At 45.8% G+C, this 25,814-nt stretch overlaps 1 protein-coding gene and 1 long non-coding RNA gene across 2 annotated transcripts; both read right to left on the reverse strand.

The window, feature by feature from the left end:
- Positions 1 to 20,299: 20,299 nt before the first annotated feature.
- LOC138657625 (uncharacterized) lies at positions 20,300 to 21,020 on the reverse strand. Its single transcript, XR_011317097.1, has 3 exons — positions 20,932 to 21,020; positions 20,758 to 20,850; positions 20,300 to 20,680 (listed from the first exon to the last, which is right to left on the reverse strand). It is a non-coding gene; the product is annotated as an uncharacterized lncRNA (long non-coding RNA).
- Positions 21,021 to 22,185: 1,165 nt separating this feature from the next.
- Positions 22,186 to 24,439, reverse strand: LOC138662716 (uncharacterized). Its single transcript, XM_069748608.1, has 2 exons — positions 23,587 to 24,439; positions 22,186 to 23,147 (listed from the first exon to the last, which is right to left on the reverse strand). Exons 1-2 carry the CDS (start codon positions 23,995 to 23,997, stop codon positions 22,617 to 22,619), a joined length of 942 nt encoding a protein of 313 aa, XP_069604709.1. The 5' UTR covers positions 23,998 to 24,439; the 3' UTR covers positions 22,186 to 22,616.
- Positions 24,440 to 25,814: the final 1,375 nt, after the last annotated feature.

Genomic DNA, 25,814 nt, shown 5'->3' on the forward strand with positions numbered 1-25,814 from the left:
AAAAAATTAAAAATAAATATCTTTAGGTAAAATGGCGGCGGGTCCATTCAGAACACTTTCCTTAGAAGACGTAGTGGTACCCCCGTTGGGAGTTGTGCCAAAAAAGGAACCCAATACATTCAGACTAATCCACCATTTGTCATATCCAAGGGGCAGGTCAGTAAGCGACAACATCGATGCGGAACCAAGTACAGTACTATGTACTGTACCTCCTTTGACGAGGCAATCAGGTGGGTCAAGAAGTTGGGAAGGGGCACCCTAATGGTGAAAACAGACATTGAGGGGGCGTTCTGGTTACTACCTGTGCCTCCGAATAGTGTCCTTCCATTGGGCTGCTTCTGTGAAGGACTACATGGATCACTGTTTGCCCTTGGGGTGCTCCATATCCTGCTCACAATTTGAGGCGTTTAGTTGCTTCCTTGAATGTGTCGTCATGGACGTTTGTAAGGCGGCACATATTATCAATTACCTCGACGACTTCTTATGCCTGGGCCCAAAAGATTTGCCACAGTGTGAATACAGGCAGTAGTCCACCTGTGAGAAGGAGAGAGCTGGAGGGAGAGTGGACACCCCAAAGCCGAGGGGTTAGATTGAGAAAGGAAGAAGGCGGTGTAGCTTGCTTCATGGGTGGGGTACTCTGCTGAGTTGCAGATATTGCTACTAGGCCCAAAAGGATTTCCTGGGCTAGATGCCATTAAAAAATAGTACTTAGGTAAACAGGCGGTGTAGCTTGCTTCATGGGTGGGGAACTCTGCTGAGTAGAACAAAATGCTACTAGGTACAAAACGATTTCCTGGGCTAGATGCAGTTAAAAATTAGTAATTAGATCAAAAGGCGATGTAGCTTGCTTCATGGGTTGGGTACGCTGCTGAGTAGCAGAAATTGCTACTAGGCCCAAAAGGATTTTCTGGGCTAGATGCCATTAAAAAATAGTACTTAGGTAAACAGGCGGTGTAGCTTGCTTCATAGGTGGGGTACTCTTCTGAGTAGAACAAAATGCTACTAGGTACAAAACGATTTCCTGGGCTAGATGCAGTTAAAAATTAGTAATTAGATCAACAGGCGATGTAGCTTGCTTCATGGGTGGGGTACGCTGCTGAGTAGCAGAAATTGCTACTAGGCCCAAAAGGATTTCCTGGGCTAGATGCTGTTAAAAAATAGTACTTAGGTAACACTAGAAGTCCCGGGAATTTCAAGATCCCCCCTGAAGTCCTGAGAGAGGGTCAAATGACCCTCAGTCCATAGTGACACCTTAATTAGCATCCTTTCATTTGTTAATGTGCTCTTGCCTGAGGAATCTGCAGGGGGGATTATCTAAGATAAGAGTGTGTAAACAGAATAATGCAAGCTATTGCTGAGTGTGGGGGTTGCTGCTCACAAGAAAAACCTATTTTGGTTTCTCCCTGAGTGTGGGGGAGAAACCTATTTTGTTCACAGGAAATAAAATGGAGAGAAGGTACACCATTGAAGAGACATTGGAACTGATTCTGAGCAACACAAACCCTTCAGACTCAGATGGAGAAGACATAGTCCTTCAACCGGCACATGTGGGGTCTGTGCTGACACATGCCGTAGGCACGGACATATGGGACACATGTTCCCCTATGGCCCCATTCCGCACGAACTGTGTCTCTGTGTGGAGCACATGCGTGTCCGTCTGCTCCACACAGAGACATGTCCGTTGTTTTGTTGAAGCACGGACCGCTTTTTGCCGAAAACATCCATGCACACAGATGTCATCCGTGTGACTTCCGTGTGCACGGACAACGGAGGAAAGTGAAAAGCCTAAAAATAAAGAATTTCATATTCACCTCGGTCCAGCGCTGACAGTTCCTCTCACTTCCGGTTCCGCTCATTAGGCTATGAATATTCACTTCACTGAGCCCAAGAGTGAACCGGAAGTGAGAGGAGAAGAGGCGCTGGAGGGAGGTGAGTATGTGGTGACAGCAGACAGCGCTATCTGTGGATTCACGGATAGCACACGGACATCACCCACGGTGCACGGGGGCCAAAAGGGATCCTGTTCTGCTTGTTTCAAAAACGGACGGAACAGGATGCCAAAAAAGGCAGTGAGTTACCTATTTTATTTCCTGACTATCTTTTTTATTTTGAACCAAAACAAAATGCTTATTTGAAATTATTTATCTTGCAGATGAGGAGACTCCTCCTCTACCAAAAAAGAGAGCTCGGTTGGCGAGTGAGGCGACAGAGACCGCAAAAGATGGCACAGTGTGGCATGAAGTACAAGTGGGGAAACATCTCCATTTGACCCCAATAGAACCATACCCTACAGATGGAGAGCCAAGTGCTAAGGCCAGACGAAGTGTCCAGAGTCGCCTTCCGAGCTTCCTCTGTTTTATCAGTCTTGACATGCTTCGTAGCATTGAAGAATGGACTACTCAACATGCACGTCACACGGAGCAAGTGGATTGGTTCATGGGTCTCCCGGAACTAATGCCATTTATTTCAGTCATTATCTTGCGGGGGGTGACCAAGATTCCATCACTACGTGACAGCTAGTCAGCAAACCTGGGAAACCCAAGGATCATTGCCACTATGACCCGAAACCGCAGAACTGTAACCACGGACAATTTCTTTACATCATTGTCACTTGCACAACGACTGCTTAGCCGGGAAACCACTATCCTCGGCACAGTCAACAAGAGTCGCCGGGAAATTCCTCAATCCGCTAGACAGATGGATGGCATTGACTTCACCACTCAGGTGTTTTCAACCACTGGTGCCACACTGACAGTGTATGCACCCAAACGAAAGAAGGCTGTCTACATTCTCAGCAGCATGCACAGCGTGGTTGAGACTGAGGATGCCAACAAAAGGAAGCCAAACACGGTCACACAATACAACCACACAAAGTGCGGTGTGGATGTAATGGACCAAATGGTGCGGGAGTACAGCATGCGTGCAGGAACACAGAGATGGCCAGTCGCCGTGTTCTACAACATGATTGACATGGCAGCACTCTATGCTCATGTACTTTATCAGGCATGCACTGGGGTGCGGGAGAGACGGGTGGACTTCCTGGTTGAGCTTGCAAAAGAGTTAGGTGGCCGTCATGTGACTGAAAAGAAGGCACACAAGGAGAAACTCCTTTGGCAACTTCCTTCCACACCCAGCCCTGGCAAAAGGGTGAAGTGTCAGGTAAACCATCGATGCACGAACAATTGTGCAACTGAGAGATGTGTTAACTGCTACAAATACACGTGTGGCAAATGTACCAGGGACATACCCAGGCAGTGCCAGGTATGTTCCGACATGTTCAGACAGACTGCTGAGTGAGTGCTGAAATGCTAGTCACACAAGGACATGCCACTCACACACACACAGCCCCCCACTGCAGCCTATGGAAAATATGTGTGGAATTGTTTTATTCCTTGTATTTTTTTAACATTTTTATAACAAAAATAAAAAGCATCCTTTGATGCGTGCTCCTTTACTCCCCTACCCCCATGTATTTGTCTTTACCCTTTCCCCCCTCCCCTCTTCCCACTCCTCCACCAACATCCCTCCCTGTTGTATAATTTGATTATATTGTTTTCTTGTTCACTGTTTGATCACATTTGTTTGGCCATGCCGCTTATACACTGCTCATCTTGAAAATGTGACTATTTGTTTGATGTTGGTGTGAAATAACCCTTTTGTGAAAAAAAAATCATATTGGTTTTTAAAAAAAAATTAAAAGCATCAAAACAAATAACAGTTGTTCCTTTGTATATTTTTCACACTAAAATTTCAGTCCTCTTGTGGGAATTTTTTTCGCGCCAAATTTGCACAAGAATGAACATGCTGCGATTTTTTTTCGTTACTGTGATTGAGGCCTAAAGGTACAGTTACACGTTACGATCTCGTTGATGATATCGTTTGAAAACGTCACATGATCACGTCGTTTATAAAATGTCGTTTTCACATCGTTGCGTGTAACGTGAAGATATCGGACGAACACATCGTTGGATCGCTGACTGCAGATTTGAGGTCAGGATCTCAAATCTGACGATCCTCGTCCAATTATGTGTCAGAAGATGTGCAGCATCGTTCAGTGTAACGCTGAGATGAACGATTTTGGTGTAAATTCTCCTATTCCTGCCATTGTGAAAAATCGTTCTGCAAACGTTTGCAATGAGGCTAACGCGGAGCCAAAATTTACATAGTTAACAAGATAGTTGCATGTGACGCCTCTTGGACGATGTGAAACTGATTGCACGAACGATGTGATCACGTGACATTTCTAACTATATCGCCGACGAGATCGTAACATGTAACGGTACCTTTGACCGCTGCGGATCCGCAGCAGTTTCCCCTGAGTTTACAGTACAATGTAAACTTATGGGAAACAAAAAAACGCTGTGCACATGCTGCGGAAAAATCCGCGCGGAAACGCTGCGGATTACATTCCGCAGCATGTCACTTCTTTCCTGCAGATTTTCACCTGCTCCAATACGAAACTGCAGATGAAAATCCGCAGAAGAAACTGCAGTAAAAAACGCGATAAATCCGCAGTAAAACCGCAACGGGTTTTCACTGCGGATTTTGGAATTCCGCTGCGGAAAAATCCGCAGTGGAATCCGCAAAGTGTGCACATAGCCTTAAGGCCCCTTCACATTAAGCGACGCTGCAGCGATACCGACAACGATCCGGATCGCTGCAGCGTCGCTGTTTGGTCGCTGGAGACAGCTCTCCAGCGACCAACGATCCCGAGGCCGCGCTTAGTAACGTGATGTTTACCCTGGTTACCAGCAAAAAGTAAAAAAAAACAAACAGTACATACTTACCTACCGCTGTCTGTCCCCGGCGCTCTGCTTCTCTGCTCTCCTCCTGTACTGGCTGTGAGCACAGCGGCCGGAAAGCAGAGCGGTGACGTCACCGCTCTGCTTTCCGGCTGACCGACCATCACAGCCAGTACAGGAGGAGTGCAGAGCACAGCGCCGGGGACAGACAGCGGTAGGTAAGTATGTACTGTTTTTTTTTTTTTACTTTTACGCTGGTAACCAGGGTAAACATCGGGTTACTAAGCACGGCCCTGCGCTTAGTTACCCGATGTTTACCCTGGTTACCAGTGAAGACATCGCTGGCTCGGTGTCACACATGCCGATCCAGCGATGTCCACGGGAGATCCAGCGACGAAATAAAGTTCTGGACTTTGTTCAGCGACCAACGATCTCCCAGCAGGGGCCTGATCGTTGGTCGCTGTCACAAATAACGATTTCCTTAACGATATCGTTGCTACGTCACAAAAAGCAACGATATCGTTAACGATATCGTTATGTGTGAAGGTACCTTTAGACACAAATACTTCTGGTCATTACTCACAGCTGTATCTTGCTGTAAAATGTCTAATTCTCTATTTAAAATATATAAAAAATGATTAATTGTTTCAGCGCTTTTTTGCACAAATAATACTAAACTAAATACAATATGTATAGTCTTTATATTATCAAATACAATAAACTGAACAGAACTAACTTGAAACTTGAAACTACATGGGTAAACTGGATGGAAAACAGCAAACAACCTCTTGTGGTGCAACAGTGATGGCCTTAATTATAGAACAAAAGACAGTGAATAGAGATAAGATAAGCTATAGATAAAATCCTTTAGGTCATTTGACCCTTCTCTGGGTTTCAAAGGTAGAAATGTCAAATGACCCGTCTCTGGGACTTCTAGTGGTAAACAGACGGTGTAGCTTGCTTCATGGGTGGGGTACGCTGCTGAGTAGCAGAAATTGCTACTAGGCCCAAAAGGATTTCCTGGGCTAGATGCAGTTAAAAAATAGTACTTAGGTAAACAGGCGGTGTAGCTTGCTTCATGGGTGGGGTACGCTGCTGAGTAGCACAAAATTCTACTAGGCCCAATAGGATTTCCTGGGCTAGATGCAGTTAAAAAATAGTACTTAGGTAAATAGGCGGTGTAGCTTGCTTCAATGGTGGGGTACTCTGCTGAGTAGCATAAATTGCTACTAGGCCCAAAAGGATTTCCTGGGCTAGATGCAGTTAAAAAATAGTACTTAGGTAAACAGGCGGTGTAGCTTGCTTCATGGGAGGGGTACGCTGCTGAGTAGCACAAAATTCTACTAGGCCCAAAAGGATTTCCTGGCCTAGATGCAGTTAAAAATAGTACTTAGGTAAACAGGCGGTGTAGCTTGCTTCATGGGTGGGGTACGCTGCTGAGCAGCACAAAATTCTACTAGGCCCAAAAAGATTTCCTGAGCTAGATGCAGTTAAAATATAGTACTTAGGTAAACATGCGGTGTAGCTTGCTTCATGGGTGGGGTACGCTGCTGAGCAGCACAAAATTCTACTAGGCCCAAAAAGATTTCCTGAGCTAGATGCAGTTAAAATATAGTACTTAGGTACTTACCTTGCCCTTCATCAGGTAACCAACGTGGATCATCCTGCTGACACACCGTACATCAGACCGAAGCAATACGACACTGGCTGGCGCCACCCTGAGGACACTAACAGGTACGAACGCACCTCACATCACTATCAGGGCGACCCATCACCAGCATAGTCTGCTGACAACCGGTTCACGACAGAATTTGCCAAGGTCTTCACAAGACGTGAACTGGTTGCCGAGGGACTCATGAAATTCACTGACCGAGCTGAAGGTTACAGAACTTGGAAAGCTTCCTTCCAAAATGTCATTAGAGACTTGGGGCTACAACACAGGGAAGAGATAGACCTGTTAGTCAAATACCTGGGAGAAGAGTCAGTCAAACACGCAGTAAGGATCAGAGACATTAATATAAACCACCCTGAGACTGGCCTCAAAGAGATCTGGAAAAGGCTGGATGAGTGTTACGGCTCAGCAGAAGTAATAGAAAGAGCCTTGTTCAAATGAATCGATGACTTTCCTAAAATATCTAACAAAGGTCTCCAGTAACTTAGAGAGCTAAGCGACCTGCTAAAGGAAGTCCAAGTTACAAATATGAAGACGACCTACGGGGACTTGCATTTCTCGACACAGCCAGAGGTGTTAACCCTATAGTCCAGAAGTTGCCCTACAATCTACAGGAGAGGTGGCTCACACATGGTCAATAAAGCACAGACTCAACCACAGTCTCCTTATTGGACCCCGGTATAGCGGTTTAGCTGACTGTATAGCTACATATGAGCCTGCCTCATTTAGTGAGGACAGAACAGACACCATTTAAGTGGCATCAATTTCGCCAGAGTTTTTTAAAACGGTTGGTGAGGTGATTTTCAAAAATCATCAAGCTTTTAGTCTCCCCAGGATGACACAGGGATAGAAAAGTCCTTGTGGATCCAGGATTTATTCATCTTGATGAACGTTAGTCTGTCTACATTGTCACTGGACAGCAGCGTGCGCTTATATGTCAGCACACCACCAGCAGCGCTGAACACATGTTCAGAGAGAACACTGGCTGCAGGGCACGACAAGATTTCCAAGGCGTGAGTGTTAACTTGGAGATACTCTTGTATCATCCTCTCTAGGCATTGGCTGTGCGTCAGACTTCTTGTCTCCTGGGGCCTTGCAAAGGATGGTCTAAAAAAATCTTGAAACGATTGGAAAAAATTGCTGTTACCACTAGATACGATGTTACTAGGGTTGAGCGAAATGGGTCGGCCATTTTCAGAAGTCGCCGACTTTTGGCAAAGTCGGGTTTCATGAAACCCGACCCGACCCCTGTGTGGGGTCGGCCATGAGGTCGGCGATCTTCTGAATCTGGTATCGGAATTCCGATACCGAGTTCCGATATGTTTGCAATATCGGAAATCGGTATCGGAATCCATATTTAAGTGTAAAATAAAGAATTAAAATAAAAAATATTGCTATACTTACCCTCTGACGCGCCCTGGTACTAACCGGCAGCCTTCCTTCCTTAGAATCAGCGCGTGAAAGACCTTAGATGGCGTTGTGGCTTGTGATTGGTCGCGCGACCGCCCATGTGACCGCTCACGCGACCAATCACAAGCCGCGACGTCACCGAAGGTCCTTCAAGCGCTGATTCTAAGGAAGGAAGGCTGCCGGTTAGTACCAGGGCACGTCAGAGGGTAAGTATAGCAACATTTTTTATTTTAATTCTTTATTTTACACTTAAATATGGATCCCAGGGCCTGAAGAAGAGTTTCCTCTCCTTCAGACCCTGGGAACCATAGTATCCCATTGCACTGCATTGGGTTTCGGGTTTCGGCCGACCCCGACCCCGACTTTTCTATAGGATCGGCCGATTTCACTCGACCCGACTTTTGAGAATGCCGGGTTTCGTGAAACCCGACCCGATCCTATAAAAGTAAAAGTCACTCAACCCTAGATGTTACTGTTACGGTTTGAGTGATGACTCGATAGTCCCATGGTTGGCAAGTTAGAACTCAGAGATTCACTACGTGCACCGCTGGTGTTTTGTGGAAAAGCAGAGGTTAGATTCTGTAACAGTCTCTGCTGATACTCCTGCATGCGTGAATCCCTTTCTATGGCAGGAATTATTTCGCCAAATTTACTTTTGTACCGGGGATCTAAGAGTGTGGCAACCCGGTAGTCAGCTTTACTTCAGATTCTGACAATCCGAGGGTCATGTTGCAGGTAGTGCAGCAAGAAGGCACTCATGTGTCTTGCGCATCCAGGAAGACCAAGTCATTGCTGTCTTGGTGGTGGCGAGGTGAGAATCATGCTTCCTTCCTCTGCCCTCTCCCCCCAACCTCACACAACAGAAATTTGATCAAGATCTCCCTCATCTGATGAGACTTCCATGCCCAGCACCAGTTCGTCCTCCACGTCATTCTCGCCTCCTGCACCTTCCTCAACAGTTTGGCTGGTACCATACGCCCTCGGTAATCCCTCTCCCCCAGCCTCCAATGCCAGCCGCCTTGGTGCTGCAAACCGTCTGGACCTTGGAGATATTATCCCTTCCACATACGACTTCTCCTGTTCCTCCTCCTCTTCTTCCACCACCTGACTCCAAATACTGTTTATGGTGTGCTCCAGCATGTAAATCACCGGAATAGTCATGCTGATAATGGCATCGTCAGCACTAAACATCTTTGTTGCTGTTTCAAAACTGTGCAGAAGGGTGCATAGGTGCCTGATCTGAGACCACTCCTGCAGTGTGATTTGCCCCACCTCTGGAACTCGTTGGCCCAGGCTATACATCATAACGTATTGCACCAGGGCTCAACGGTGCTGCCACAGTCGCTGCAACATATGCAGAGTTGAATTCCACCGTGTGGGCACATCACATTTCAGCCGGTGAACTGGCAGGCCCAACGACTTCTGTAGAGATGTAAGTCGTTGAGCTGCGGGATGCGAACAGCGAAAGTGAGCACACAGTGACTGTGCCCTCTGCAGAAGCCCATCTAGTCCGGGATAGTGGGATAAAAATTGCTGGACAACCAGGTTCAAAACGTGAGCCATACAAGGCACGTGTGTGACATTGCCCCGGAGAAGGGCCGCAACTAGGTTTGCAGCATTGTCGCACATGGCCTTCCCTGGCTGCAGGTTGAGTGGAGGCAACGATTGATGGGACTTGGTCTCCACAGCTGACCACAACTCCTCAGCTGTGTGACTCACATTTCCCAGACATTTCAATGTAAACACTGTCTGATGCCGTTGAGCCCTGGTGACAGCATAGTAAGGAGGTATGCAGGATTCCTTCTGCGCAGTTAGAATGCAGGTGGCATTACCAGACAGGCTTTGGGTGCAGGTGGAGGACCGACAGCTTTCTTTGAGAAGTTGTTGGCGACTGGGCATCTGGTATTGGGGCACTGCGACGGACATAAGGTCTCGAAAATCCTTTGTGTCCACCAGGCGGAAAGGCAGCATTTCTGTAGCCAACAGCTTGCAGATGATGAAATTCAACCTCTTAGCTTTGTCATGGCTAGGAGGAAATGGCCTTTTACTTGTCCACATCTGAGGGACTGAGGGCTGGCTGCCGTGCTTAGACGGAGTTGAGGAGGGTGTCCCTGGCAAACTGCTGGTCTGTGAGGAAGGTGCAGGCGGAGATGTTATGTTGGCTTGATCAAAATGTGGTGTCGATGTCGGAGAGCACTCAACACCAGCAGGTGTTTCCACTTGCAAATGTCCTGATGACCTGCCAATCACACTGGCTGTTGCGAGTAAAGAGGTGGAAGGTCTGCATCCAAAACCATGTGCAACTGCTGTCCCCACAGTCACAGAGGATGAAGAGGACGCGGATGCACTTGATGGGACAGACGGTGGTTGACCCGGCCCACTAAGCTGAATTGTAGCACAGTGAGCTTCCCACTGCAACTTATGCCTCATATCCATGTGACGGTTCATGCATGAAGTACTCAAGCTAGTCAATTTTTGGCCTCTACTGAGATTTTGTTGACAAATCTTACAGACAACATGAGTTGGGTCATCCTTTGCGATGTCAAAAAATGCCCAGGCTATGCAAGGCTTAGAGCCAGTGCGACCTGAAGAGCCACCATGACTTCTGCTCAGAGGCACAGTTGAGGTTGAGGATGCAGTTGTTGACGTGCTTCCAGTACTCCATCTCTGTCCAGGAAGGCGCACCGATACCTCGTCGTCAGACTCGTCACTAGCATCCTCCTCCACCTCCTCTGCTGACCTCATGGACTGGCGGACTGGGGGTTGACAGAAAGAGGGATCTACAAACTCGTCATCATCATCCTGTGTGTTCTCATGCCCGTCGTCCTCAGAGCCAACCTCTTCCTGCCCCGACCGAAAAGTCACGTTTTCGTTCCAATCAGGTATCTCCGTCTCATCATCATCTTCCTCATTGTCTCCACCAACAGGAGTTACAGTTTGGGAACGAGAGTCTACTTTATGCTCAGAACCTTCTTCATCTGGGCCTGGATCCGACTCACAAAGATTCTGGGCATCAGTATAGATAATTTCCTCGTCTGGAATCACAGAAGCTCTGGAGCAGACCTCTGATTCCCAGGTTATAGTATGCGTAAATAGCTCTACAGACTCAACCATGTGTGTTACCCCATGCTCAGACGGGCAGCTGGAGACTTGGGAGTTGTGAGGAAGCAAGTGCGATTGGGGTGACAACTCTGAGGACTGGAGTAGTTGTGATGTTGAAGTTGATATGGAGGAGAGCCCACTTGAACGAGCACTTGATATCCGTTCAAGCACCTGCTGTTTTTGTGCCGCATCTGGAATTTTTGGCGATGCTCGTAGCGATGGTCGTAAGAAAGGGATCATATCAGATTGTCCACGAAAAGAAGTAGACATCTTACTTTGGCTGGAAGATGGTCTTCTGCAGATGTTACTGTTGCTTTACCACCTACCCCACTGACACAACCTTTTATTCCCTTTCCAACACTCCTATTCCCCTTCCACCAGCAGCAGGCCTTTTGCCACTTATTTTGGGGCTTAACTAATTGGCAACTCTGTATCTGTAGTTGTTGGCACAACAACCGATGGATGAAAACCGAGCAGAACTGAGTGGCCAAACTGTGGTACTAGGCCCAAAAGGATTTACTGGGTTAGATACAGTAAAAATTTAGATACACAGGCGGTGTAGTTAGCTTCACAGGCGGGCTACTCCGTTGACGTGCAGACACTGCTCCTAGGCCCAAAACTATTTACTGGGTTAGATGCAGTAAAAATTTAGATACACAGGCGTGCAGACACTGTTTCTAGGCCCAAAACTATATACTGGGTTAGATGCAGTAAAAATTTAGATACACAGGCGTGCAGACACTGCTCCTAGGCCCAAAACTATTTACTGTGTTAGATGCAGTTAAAATTTAGATATAAAGGCGTGCAGATACTGCTCCTAGGCCCAAAACTATTTACTGGGTTAGATGCAGTAAAAATTTAGATACACAGGCGTGCAGACACTGCTCCTAGGCCCAAAACTATTTACTGGGTTAGATGCAGTAAAAATTTAGATACACAGGCATGCAGACACTGCTCCTAGGCCCAAAACTATTTACTGGGTTAGATGCAGTAAAAATTTAGATACACAGGCGTGCAGACACTGTTTCTAGGCCCAAAACTATTTACTGGGTTAGATGCAGTAAAAATTTAAATACACAGGCGTGCAGACACTGCTCCTAGGCCCAAAACTATTTACTGGGTTAGATGCAGTAAAAATTTAGATACACAGGCGTGGAGACACTGCTCCTAGTCCCATAACTATTAACTGGGTTACATGCTGTAAAAATTTAGATACACAAGCTGCACTTTACAACTGAGGGGAGGCATGTACAGACAGTCAGGGCCTTGCTAGCAAGCTTACAATCCATTAGGAAATACGGAGGAGACAATAGGTAAAATGTGCTTGTCATGTACAGTGTAGCCATCATTATAATAAAAAGGGCTTATGATATAAAGCTGCATGATCCAGTCAACAGCCAGTACCTGTCTAGGTATAATTACCAACTGCTATTGGCTGCAAGGAGAAAGTGGACATAGATGCATAGGAGGAACCGGGTACTAAGTAAAATTTAGAGAGAGGGAACAGGGTAGAATTAGGTTGATGAATTGAGGTTATAGGCCTGTCTAAAAAGATGTGATATTGAAGCACATTTAAAAACACGAGGGGCTAGGTATTAGTTGGATTGTCCAGTGTCGTGCATTCCAGAAAACTGCCACAACACAAGAAAAGTCTTGGAGATGGAGATGGGAGGTTTGGATTATGGAGTATGTTAGTCTTCGATCAGTTGCAGAGCAGAGGTCAAGGGTAGGGTGATAGACAGAGATGAGGAAGGAGTTATAGGGTGGTGCTGAAGTGTGGAGGGCCTTGTGGGTGAGAAAGATAAGTTTGCATTGTATTCTGTAGCGAATGGACAACCTGTGTCATTGTAGGGGGTCAGCCCCTGCCAAGAATTGAATTACACAGTGACTTTAAGAGACAATGCTCCTCTCTGATTTGTGTGCACTTTGACTAGTCCTTCCCCCTGCAGCTTGCTGTTCATTGGTTTGAGCAAGAAGCAAGAAGTGTCTAATCCAGAAGTGGAGACAGGAAGAGACTTATGCCTGTGTCAGGAAGACATACCAATAGGGGTGTCTGAACACTAAAAGACTCTTAAATGCATCAGCAGCTGTAAGGGAGAAGATAGTGCCTGATTACCACAGAATCAGCTAGCAGGACCATGTCAGAGGGGAAAGGTCATATTGAACATGCAAAGCAATTTGTCCAAAGCACCTGAAACATGGAGAGAGAAAACAATGATGTGTTACAAGTGACACCTCAGAATTGAAAGTGGGATGAGACTTGCCCAGACCCTGAAGAAAACTGAACCATTAACTTGAAGGAGGGACAAGCCACCTAGCACGATTTCGAACATCTGGCTGCATGATGTCCCATCATGCAAGCTGAGTTTGAAAGTATCTCAGGGGACTGCTTAGTGGATAGTGAGTTATAGGAAATGACCATGCCCAGGATGTACTTCAACAGTTGCTTTCAAGTGATGGCCAAGTGAGTGCTTGAGACATTGATCCAGGTAACAGTGGGTAATCAGCAACCTATTTCTGTCATGGGGGTGGTGTGGATGAATGTGCGGCTATGTGGACAAGATGTGGGAAGAAAAGGCATCCTGTTGGCTTCCAAGCCATTCAAACAAGTTGTAATAGTGATAATGGGCATGAATATCCTGCAAGAGATGAACCAGATCATGTTCAAAAAATGGGGGCCTGGCTACTGGAAACAGGCCACTCTGAACATACCCACCCCGAAAGTATTACAATGGCTAATCCACATCTGGGAGATACAGAAGAGCATCCTGGTACACCAGTCTGTAGGAGTTATCAGAATGCCAGGAAGGGTTTCTCTAACCCTCCTTCTTTATTGGGAGACCATCCTGCCATTGCCTGTGGAAAGCTTCCGTAACCTTGAAGGTATGGAGGTGGTCATCAAACCAGTGGGCCTAGGAGTGGTAGGCCAGAATGCCCTGGTAGCCCATACATTGGCAGTAGTCCATAATGAATGAGTGCCCATCAGAGCTGTGAATGTGGGACGGAAAAAAGTATGCATAGCACAAGGAGAGGAGCTGGATCATGTGTAGTGGCATCGAGGTAAAGGGCTGAGTCGGAAAGAAGTGATCCTAGCCCTGGTAGATGGTGCCATCTAGACGCTGGCAGTCATGGCCGAAACAGAAGAGGACCAATCCCAAGAATGGAATGGGTGAGCTATCGTGGCCCAAATGGGGGTAGATGTGTACAACTCTCAATCCTGATCATATACAAGCAGTTTAAGCAATGCTGTGGAAGAATGAGGGCGCTTTTGTCCATCACACCGATGACTTTGGCTGCACAGACGCCATCATACATGAGATACGAACGGGCGACACTTCTCCGATCCGAGAAAAATATCAACAGATACCTCCCAAGCTGTACCAGGAGGTGAAGACGTTGTTGAAACAGATGTTGGACTCGGAAGTGGTGCAGAGTAGGCAGCGTCGATGAGCAGCCCCAGTGATATTTGTCAAGGAGAAGGACTGAATCATTCATTTTTGAGTGGACTACCGGTGGTTGAATGCGTGCACCATGTGAGACTCATACCCCTGTCTCCCATCGATGAGTCCTTGACGGTCCTAGGGAAGGCTAAACACTTCTCCGTCTGGATCTACATAGCAGGTACTAGCAGATACTGGGGGCAGAAAAAGACAAGGTAAAGACAATGTTCATACTCCCCATTGGAATTCAACAGAATGCCATTAGGACTATGCAATGCACCTGGTATGTTTCAGCGGCTGATGGAGAAGTGCCTGGGTGACCTGAACTTTGCAGTCACTCTAATATAACTGGACAGTATCATTATGTACTCCGTTACCTTTCAAGAACTCCTGAATAGACTCGGGCAGGTACTCGGATATTGCAAGCCCATGGGCCCATGGCCTGAAGGTAAAGCTAAAGTGTCATCTTGTCAAGATGGAGATCAAGTACCTGGGCCATAAGATGTCTCAGTACAGAGTTCTGCCTTCTCAAGGCAAGAAAGCTATGATACAGCAATGGTCTGTGCCCAGAATGCTATGGGAGTTGAAACCCTTTTTGGATTGGCTGGGTACTATCAACAGTTCATCAAGGACTATGCAAAACTAGAGAGCCCTCTGAAAGTGAAAGAGCTGCAAAGAGGGTTGGCTGGATTACCCAAGAATCAAAGCATAGCCTTGGAACAGAAGCAGGAGGAGGTCTCCTAGATTCCTAAAGAAGTCCTAACATCAGTTATGTAGACTTCGATAAGCCATTCCTCTTATACCTCTTATACACCGATGGCCATCTCTATGGACTCGGAGCAGTCCTTTCACAGGTGCAAGACAGGCACAAAAGGTTTATCGCCTATGCCAGTAGGTCGATCTGGACACTGCCAAGCTGGGACCCTGAAGCAGCGTTGGGTAGCTCGCCTAGCAAAATATGACTTGTCTATACGCTACTGTTCTGTGAGAGAACACCAACGCTGAAGGCCTGTCAAGGATAACAGGAGAGCCAATGAATAATGGGGCGAGTACAAGAATAAAATGCCGGGTTGTAGCAAATGAAAGCCTGGCAAACCCAGCGAAAAATGCTCAACATGGAAGAAAGGGATGACCTATGCTGAGATGAAGTCGCCAGTGGATAGATTGGTGTTTCAAGAAGATGTTCTATACTGTAAGTGGCAACATTCTGCTGATCTAGAGGCAAGGTGGTAAGTAGTAATCCCTGGAAGCATGGAGCGAGAAATTGTCAAAGAAGCTCATGAGTTCGGAGACCACATTGGATCAGGAAACAGCTACCAGTGGCTGCATTGTTATGTATATTTCCCATGTCTGGAGGTCACGGTTGAGAAAGTTTGCCAACAGTGCCGAGTGTGTGACTTCACCAAAAGCACAAAAAAGAGGGTTCCAGTACAGATCATACAGACCAAGGAACCATTTGAAGTGTTCATGATAGACTACCTTCTCATGGGACAATCAACTAGAGGTCCACAGTATTACCTGGTCATGACTGACCACTTCTCCACGTTTGCAGTGGTCACCTCAACAGCTGAGTCAGCTGCACGAGCCATCTGACAAGATTTCATCCAGGTCCATGAGTGTCCGAAGTGGATACACTCAGACCAGGAAGCATGTTTTCTAGTTAAAGTGATGTAGGAACTGCACCAACTGTACAGCATTGAAAGGTCCAGGACAACCCCATACCATCCCCAAGGGAATGGAAGCCTGCAAGCACTTTAACTTGTCTTTGCATCAATTAATGAGAACACTAGATGAAGACAAGAAAGCACATTGGCCTGACTAGTTACCCAAATTGGTCTGGACCTATAATAATCGGCTCCACGTCACCACGAATTATACCCCATACATGCTACTGTTCAGTAGATCTGGCTGTGAAATTGTTGAATTGAATCTGGAACAGCCAGACAATCTATTTGAACAATCTACTACTTCATGGGTGAAAGACTATCATTGGCAGTTCCAGACCATCTGCCTGCTAGCAGTCCAGCAGGTACAAGAGAAAACCTATAGCAGCCGACCTTCAATCCAGGAAGCTCTGTTCCAGCCCGAGGATCGGGTGCTGGTGTGGGAAAAACATCTCAAACTCCCGAACAGCCTGGTTTATGAAGTACAGGTAGAAAATAAAGTTTGCTCCAGGAACTTTACACAGGAATATGTATAGTGGCCGTGTTTGTCTGAAGACCCCACATCTGCCCGGAGGGTGACTCCGCCTGTTCCTTCAGCAGGGTCGGCATCCCCCGATAGTGATTCTATTGAAGACTGGTGGACCGTTCCAGAGTCTCCAGTCTGTGGATGTTGAAGTTTGAAAAAACAGCAAAACACGGCAGAGGTTCTTACCTGCCTTGGCCTCCAAACAAATGCACTAACAGGATGCAGTGGACCCATGTGGTAAAATAGAAACACAGGTGCAGCATAACCGATGACACAGCCACTCACCAGCTACCAAACTAATGGAGGGGGTGGCTGCTTGGCACATAGCTGCACATAAAAACTTGTATGTGGCGCTGTTCACACAATGGAGATGCACAGCATCCAGGCAGGCCTAGTAGTGACACCCTTCTATTAGATCAGGCGGGCCTGCCCAGCGCTATCCAAATGCACCCCATGTGCACAGACACCACAGTTTACAAGCAGAAAATGGGCCCAACTGCACCCCGAAAAAAAATGCAAAAAACACATAAAAAAAAATATTATGTGAGGTATTGGTTTATATTCTGGCCAAAATACGCAAGCTCATAACCCACGTCAAGGGTCCTCACGCTTATGAGTCCTATCTCTAAACAGCAAAAGTACAAAAAGAGGATTCAGAGATCCTCCAAAAATTTGAAAAAACAGCAAAACACGGCAGAGGTTCTTACCTGCCTTGGCCTCCAAACAAATGCACTAACAGGATGCAGTGGACCCATGTGGTAAAATAGAAACACAGGTGCAGCATAACCGATGGCACAGCCACTCACCAGCTACCAAACTAATGGAGGGGGTGGCTGCTTGGCACATAGCTGCACATAAAAACTTGTATGCGCCACATACAAGTTTTTATGTGCAGCTATGTGCCGAGCAGCCACCCCCTCCATTAGTTTGGTAGCTGGTGAGTGGCTGTGTCATTGGTTATGCTGCACCTGTGTTTCTATTTTACCACATGGGTCCACTGCATCCTGTTAGTGCATTTGTTTGGAGGCCAAGGCAGGTAAGAACCTCTGCCGTGTTTTGCTGTTTTTTCAAATTTTTGGAGGATCTCTGAATCCTCTTTATGTACTTTTGCTGTTTAGAGATAGGATGTTGAAGTTTCCAACACAGCACCATTGCTAGTTCACCATTGCCAGTTCACAGAGAGGAACCTGTTGTGAATTCAGCTTTTGGGCTCCCTCCGGTGGTTGTAGAGGGTAATGCAGTTGTGCCTGGATTGCAGGAGTGGACATGTGTATCTACTAATTGCAGGACGGACTGGGGTATATAGCTTTGCAGGATCCTTTAATCAGTGCCAGTTGTCCATTGTTCTTGAAGGATTCACTTCCCTGCTGGTCTCTCCAGTTTGCTGTGTTTTTCTACAAAGATAAGTCCTGGCTTTGTTTTTTCTGTCCACCTGCAGTGGACCTTATAGTTCTGTGCATTTTCATGTTTTTGTCTTGTCCAGCTTGGTCTGTGAAGGATTTTTTGCAGCCTAGCTATTTCTCTGTTTCTTTCTGTTTTCATTTCTCTGGAGATGCAGATATACCCCCCATGTCTTTAGTCAGATGTGGTGGTCCGTATTTTCTGCGGTGGATATTTTCTAGTGTTTTTGTACTGACCGCATAGTACTCTGTTCTATTCTTTCTTTTTAGCTAGTATGGCCTCCTATGCTAAAATCTGATTTCATATCTGCGTATGTTATTTCCCTCGCCTCTCACAGTCAATATTTGTGGGGGGCTATCTATCCTTTGGGGATTTTCTCTGAGGCAAGATAGGTTTCCTGTTTCTGTCTTTAGGGGTAGTTAGATCTTAGGCTGTGCCGAGGGGTCTAGGGAGAGTTAGGTACCCCCCATGGCTGCTTTTAGTTGCGCTGCTAGGTTCAGGGTTTGCGGTCAGTACAGGGACTACCTTCTCCAGAGTACGTCTCATGCTGCTCCAAGGCCACCAGATCATAACAGTACAACTGGCCCACAATGAGTTAATTGCATCTCAGAAGAAGGGTGGAAAGATTTTGAGCCATTTTTTTTCCTTAGCCTGTTTGGTCTGTTCCTCCCTCTTTACCTCTGGGTGGCTACGGAGTCTTGTATTAACATGAATATTCAGGAATTAGTTTCTCGGGTGGATCAGCTTGCTGCTAGGGTACAGGGTATTTCAGATTATATTGTTCAAACTCCTACCTTAGAACCTAAGATTCCCAATCCTGATTTATTCTTTGGTGACAGATCCAAATTTTTGAGTTTCAAAAATAACTGTAAACTGTTTTTTGCATTAAGACCCCGGTCTTCTGGTGATCCTATTCAGCAGGTTAAAATCATCATATCTCTGCTGCGTGGTGACCCACAGGATTGGGCATTTTCCCTGGAAACTGGCAATCCTGCTTTGCTTGATGTTGATTCGTTCTTTCAGGCATTGGGGTTGTTGTATGATGAGCCTAATTCTGTGGATCAGGCTGAGAAAATTTTGTTAGCCCTGTGTCAAGGTCAAGAAGCGGCAGAATCGTATTGCCAGAAATTTAGAAAATGGTCTGTACTGACTAAATGGAATGAGGATGCCTTGGCGGCAATTTTCAGAAAGGGTCTTTCTGAATTCGTTAAAGACGTTATGGTGGGGTTCCCCACGCCTGCTGGTCTGAGTGATTCTATGTCTCTGGCCATTCAGATTTATCGGCGCTTGCGTGAGCACAGAATTGTGCACACTGTGGCGTTGCCCTCTGAGAGGGGGGCCCTGAGCCTATGCAGTGTGACAGGATTTTGTCTAGAGCTGAACGTCAAACATTCCGGCGTCAGAATAGGTTGTGTTTTTACTGCGGCGATTCTGCTCATGTTATTTCTGATTGCCCTAAAGGTACCGTCACACTAGACGATTTTACAACGAGAACGACAACGATCCGACCAAAATAAGATCGCTGGAACGTCGCTGTTTAGGTCGCTGCAGAGATGCCAAACACACCAACCTACGAACGATGCTGGAGCGATACAGTGACGTAACAGCGACTCACAGATCGTCCTCGCTAGTCGTTTGCTCAGTGTCACACAGCAAGAGTGTAACGATCTAACGATGCAGACGTAGCCAGATAGGTGTGTTTTATGCACAGGGAGACACCCAGGATGTGACGTTACGGCGTCCCGGAATATAAACCGCAACTCTACAGCGATTGATTCATATTGTTGGAGCGCTGTGTCTTCACGGTCTTCTGCCTTTCCAGCGTCCTGTTCGGAACGATCCTTCGCCAGCTACGATCCTCTTCTCCCGTGGACGTTCTGTCTAGAACGTATTCTACTGCAGGCGTCTTCATCGTTTCTTTTCTTGCTCATCAACGGTATGAAATGTCTTTCAGTTGTTTGTTTCTTTTGTGTATAGTTATGGCTATTCAATAATGTTTATCTATGTATATGGTGTAATGATGGATAAAACACCTCCGGCAGCCATCTTGTGCATCTGGCAAGCAGACGCACAAGATGGAGGCATTACTATGCGGTTTGCAAACTCAGTTGCGCTGTCTGCCAATTTTGCACACACCATATGGAAAGGTAAACTAGCTGTCTGCCAATTTTGCACACACTATATGGAAAGGTTAACTAATTCTCTTGTGTCTGCCTTGGCTGGCCCTGGCGTGCTCCGCTAGTAAATAAAACAGCACACAACTTAAAGGAACGAAATTTTTTTTTTTTTTAGAAACTGAACTGATTTTTTTTTTTTTCAACAAAACACTAACATCTGTCAAGAAAAACAGAAAAAAAACCATTTTTAACGCCCGCGCGCCAAAAGGTGTCGCAGCGTGCGTCCATGTTGCTGCACTTGATGCTGCAGCAGCACTACTGTGCGCTCCAAGAGCGCTACTGTCCGCTCCAGTCCCTCTTGTTTGGCCAGCAGCTCTCTCACAGTGTCCGGTTCTGTAGATAGAAGATAGAATAAAAGTCATTTTTTTTTGTCCTGTCCCAGAGGTCTTTTTTTTTTTTTGGTTGCATTTTATTAGTCGCTGTCAAATGTGACATCCCACCGATAACCCCTCCCACTGTCTGTATACTTACGGAGAAGGGACGCCTGTTGTCCATCACTGGAGCTGCTGACCACCCATCCCCTGTCTCGGGCCAGAGTTCCCGGAGCTAAAAGGAATCAAAATCATATCTGTTTAACAATTGAACTCGCTGTGGGGAACCGCTCGCAGTTTATCGTCACTTACGAATGCTCGCCTCTGGGGAGAATGATGCCGAGCCGGGGGAGGAAGATGGGTAGCGGAAGGGCGGAGTAGTGGCCTGTGGTGGGGTTACTGCATCTGTAATGTATACAATATTTCAGCTCACCTCTTATGTCCCATATGCCGTTATAATTTTGAAATGAATGATGGATAACTTACGTGACGGTCCAGCTTGTGGGCTGCTGCTGCTGCTGCTGGAAGATGTGGGGGAGGATAGTATCCTCTGTAGCCGGCGGCGTCTCTCTACACAAAAATAAAAGAAACACCATGTTTAGACAACAAAAGTACAGAGCTGTAGACATCACAATTAAACTAGACAATATTGACAGCAAAAGTTAGGAGCCTGAAATGAATGATGGATAACTTACGTGACGGTCCAGCTTGCGTCCTCCACAACTTTTTGCGCCGCCGTGATGCCACTGCATACAGCCCTCCACAGTATGTAGACTCTGTTGACCCTGCAAACGGGGATATAACCCAGGGAGAATGGCGTCTAGATGAGCACAGGGTTTCTGGCCTGGAAAGTCTGGGATCCGGAAGGAACAATGATGACGCGACAAATTGCAGGGAAAAATACTGTGACTTTTTCAATGGTCCAGGGGCTGTCTCATGGCAGCACCAACAATTGTAGCGCAACTGTAGGCATATCTTTTACCATTTATTATGGATTACATTTGTTTTTGTTCATCCGCTCTCGTGTACCATTCTTTTTAGAACCCAACCAATTTCTTTGTCAAGTAACAATGTCAACATAACGATATATTGATTTATGTACATTGTCTTGTTCTTTTTATTCCATTCCAATTAAAATATTGAACTATGAAAATACTCTACTTCTGTATCAAACATATGAACCATGGGAATCAACAACCTCTTCTGCCCTAGCGCTTTCATGATGTGTGTGTGTGTGTGTATGTATATATATATATATATATATATACATACATATATACAAAATAGGAAAAAGAAGGCAGCACTCATAAAGTTTCATGTGAAAAAAATATGGAGATTTAATCGACCCACATCACTGCGCGACGTTTCAGCTCACTGAACCTTTTTCAAGGCTCGAAAAAGGCTCAGGGAGCCGAAACGTCGCGCAGTGATGTGGGTCGATTAAATCTCCATATTTTTTTCACATGAAACTTTGGGAGTGCTGCCTTCTTTTTCCTATTTTGTATATATGTTGGATAAATGCTTGGACCATTCTATCCAGGGGGCTAGGCACCCGCTATTGGTGAGCATTGTGCTGTTCTATATATATATATATATATATATATATATATATATATATATATATATAATCTATCCCGATTATAATGCATTTGGTATTGTACAGTATGCATGTCCACTTTGCATATTGCCCACCCACATAGTATTTTGCCCATCCAGAGAGCCACGTAGTATGGAGACAAATTTGAAAAATATATATATTTTATTTGTTTTCACATGACATTTTCACTGTTGATGATCCATAGGGGATTACGGAGTAGGGGAGGGATAAATTGGCCGAGTTTATTAACATATAAATATATTTGTATACTCACCTTCCGAAGTCCCGTTGAAGCAGTGCTATACTCACCCTACGCCACCTTTCCCAGGGACCGTAAGCTGCCGCTTTCAATGGAGTGGTCCTGGGAGTGGCAAAGGCGACGGAGGGTGAGTATAGCAGGTGTGATAGCCTTTTTTTTAATTTTTATCTTAAATTAAGTTTTTTTTAAACTATTGATGATGCATAGGCACAAGGATTAATTACCGGGCGTCAGGCCAATGACTGCAGGGCAGTAGGCAGAGTGGATTATGGACGTTATAAAACTGAAGTCTCTAGTGTTTTCAAGACAAGATCCCTACAAATTTTGATAGTAGGTGCCCATCTCGCTGTACCGGTCCGTGGACGTAGGAGGTCCTTGTGAAAAGTCTGCAAAAGAAGGAGGTGCAGGTGGTGTCCAGAACTGAGAATGATGTGGGCCTGGTCTGCGGACAGGAGTGCTGTGCATGGGCTCCTGTGGTGGTCCCAAATAAAACTGGCTACTGGGCTGACGCTCGGTGATGTTCAACATAGATGTGTCGCTCAGTTTTCCAGCGGCTGCCGCGTTCAGAACGTCAAACATCAATCGCTCCGCGTGAGATCGTTGGGTAACGTCCAATTTTTTTAACCGTTCCTCAACCAAGGTTGGGAATGCGGAGAGCTGGGTTGCCGCATGCTTGGACAAGATGTTGTTAGCCATTGCCAGGAGATCCACAGGTGTCCCCGCTGTCGACTTTCTTTTGCGAGATGGCCGCTGTGGACGTGTCTGATCCTCGAGACACGGGCTTCTGGAGGACTGATGGGACTGGACATCGTTCCCTTCTGGTCTTTCCCGCTGTTGAAGAGGCACCTGCGATTCAAGCAAAAAGAAAAAAAAATTAAAAGTCAATAACATACAAACAACTCAGCCTAGAGCCCCACCTCTCCAACACCTCTATTCCTGTTCATGGGAAGCTATGAGGAACTAGGTAGCAAACCACAGGGGTTACAGAGCTTTCAGAGCTGGGCTGAACTACATTGGGCAGCAATACTGTACGTACAAATGTGCGGAAGACACAATATGTTAATGTATTTATCTTTATGTTATAGACTTTGGAAATTATTAAAAATGCATTTAAAGGAGGGGGGAGTACTGTTTGGACATACTTCTCAGAACAGGAAGTGACAACTGTTATTAACAGGGGGATTAAACATGAAAAATGTGAATCATTATTATTGGAAACCATGCAGTCTCATAAACCTACAAGACACACGGCATGCTACTAGAAGGGAAGCTAGGGGGTACTTACATGCTCGTCCGGAGACTCGGGCAGGTTCTCTTCAGGCGATGGTGCACATATGCTTGTGACAGTCTGGCACGGACGAGGAATTTCCTGGTCCCGAGTGAACGCCAGCAGGTCATAGTACCACAACTTGGGCACATAGACGTCGTCAGTTCCGGCCCCAGACTTCAGCGACTTTTCCACCTTGTTCAACTCTTTTTTGTAGACTGTGCGGAGAGCCTGGATTTTTTTACGCACAATGTGTTCATCCACCGTCTCAGTGGGATGATGCTCCTTGTAGATGGCCACCAGGTTCTCATACGCATCTTTCTTTTTGTAGCGGTTGCTGTAATCCGCCGACTTTATCTTCCACAAGCAGGGCAGGGAGCGGTACATCTCTATGAGTGCCCGAACACAGTCTTGTTCATTGGCAGACATCTAAAAAAAAAATAAAAAAATGAAGCAACATCAAGCAAGAAAGTTGTGGCCCCTGTGCCTTTCCTAATGTGAGCAGCCTTCTCTTGTATGGGATGGGCCGTGCGCTCTTTCCTTTTGGTAGCCACCATTTTAGGGATGGAATGGTTCGTATGCTTTTTTTATATTATTAATACCAATTTTGGGGCTTGAAAATGGCAGATTAAAAAAAAAAAAAAATTACCATGAAAGATTTAATAAGAACGCTGATGAGTTCAAAATCTCCAACCAGGTCGCTCACAAGAAGCTAGAGAACGATGTAAAGGTCTCGATTTACAACCACGACGCTCACGAGATGTTAAATCAATACGGAGCAGAATTCCAGATTTCAAAACAAGACGCTCACGAGAGGTTATAAAACAAAGACGCTGCAAAGATCTTGATTTCCAACCAGTACGCTTACGAGATGGAGAATGAACACGATGCAGAGTTGTGGATTTCCAACCGATTGCAAGATGCTCGTAGTTGAAATACGCACAAGTGATTGAACAGTTGACTCAAGCTTTTTATATCGGAACCTTGCTATAGAACCTACCTATAGATGATCCCGCTGTGGCCTATCACAGTTCACAGGGAGACATCACACCCACTCCATTGTATAACGTTATGGCGTCACCATTTTTTTTTTATTAAATAAAGTAAAAGCCTTTTTTTGTAATGGCTGTTGTAATCCCCATGTAGGCTGTGGCGACAGATGGCATCTCCTTTTGTAAAGTCATGTTATGGCGTCACCTTTTTTAATGTCATTATGTCCTCCCCTTTGTCATTGTAATGTATTATAAAGACCCCCTTTATTTATAATGTAGACACCACATCACAGACTATTGCGACACAATGGCATCTCCTTTGTAAAGTCATGTCCTGAGGTCACTTTTTTAGTGTTATAATGTAATGTAAAGGCGTCTCCTTTTGTAATTGTTATGTATTGTAAAGACCTCCTTTATGGAATGTACACACCACCTCCCAGGCTTTATCAGGACAGAGGGAGTCACCTTTTGTAATAGCGTATCCTTTTTTTTATTTTAGGTAATACTTTATCACTTGGCGGTCCCCTATCCTTTGTAATTGCATATTTTATTGTATTAATCAGGCGATATGTATTGGACCTAGGCTATCATAGTATGGGAAGTTTATGTGATCGTGGTAAATTGATATTTTCCAAGAAAACGTTTAAAATTTAAATCTATTACGGGCGTCACTGCAATGTATTGTAAAGGCGTCTCCTTTTTAATGTACAACGCCTACCTGGCTAGAGCAAGACGCTGCGACTGCCCCTATGATCGTTGCTGGCGTCGTTGCTTTTGGTGTCAAACACAACGATACACGCCAATCGAACGACAAAATAAAGTTCTGAACTTTCAGCGCCGACTAGCGACATCACAGCGGGATCCAGATCGCTGCTGCGTGTCAAACACAACGATATCGCTAACGAGGACGCTGTTACGTCACAGATCGTTGTCGTTCTTGTTGTAAAATCGTCTAGTGTGACGGTACCTTTAGCGTACTAAGAGAATCGCTAGTTCTGTTGCCATCAGTACTATACAACCAAAATTTCTGTTATCTGTGACCTTGATCTGCTCATTATCATCATTTTCTGTCATGGCATTTGTGGATTCAGGCGCCGCTCTGAACTTAATGGACTTAGAATTTGCCAGACGTTGTGGTTTTCCCTTGCAGCCTTTGCAGAACCCTATTTCTTTGAGGGGCATTGATGCTACACCGTTGGCTAAAAATAAACCTCAGTTTTGGACACAGCTGACCATGTGCATGGCGCCAGCCCA

Source organism: Ranitomeya imitator, chromosome 1 (assembly GCF_032444005.1).
Source record: "Ranitomeya imitator isolate aRanImi1 chromosome 1, aRanImi1.pri, whole genome shotgun sequence".
NCBI classification, from domain to species: domain Eukaryota; kingdom Metazoa; phylum Chordata; class Amphibia; order Anura; family Dendrobatidae; genus Ranitomeya; species Ranitomeya imitator.

What these genes read in the sequence shown, in the direction of transcription:
- LOC138662716 (XM_069748608.1), bottom strand. Translation starts at nt 23,997, where the DNA reads ATGTCTGCCAATGAACAAGACTGTGTTCGGGCACTCATAGAGATGTAC. An exon ending in CCGAGTCTCCGGACGAGCAT is followed by an intron (nt 23,148 to 23,586) that starts GTAAGTACCCCC and finishes CTTGAATCGCAG; the next exon opens with GTGCCTCTTCAACAGCGGGA.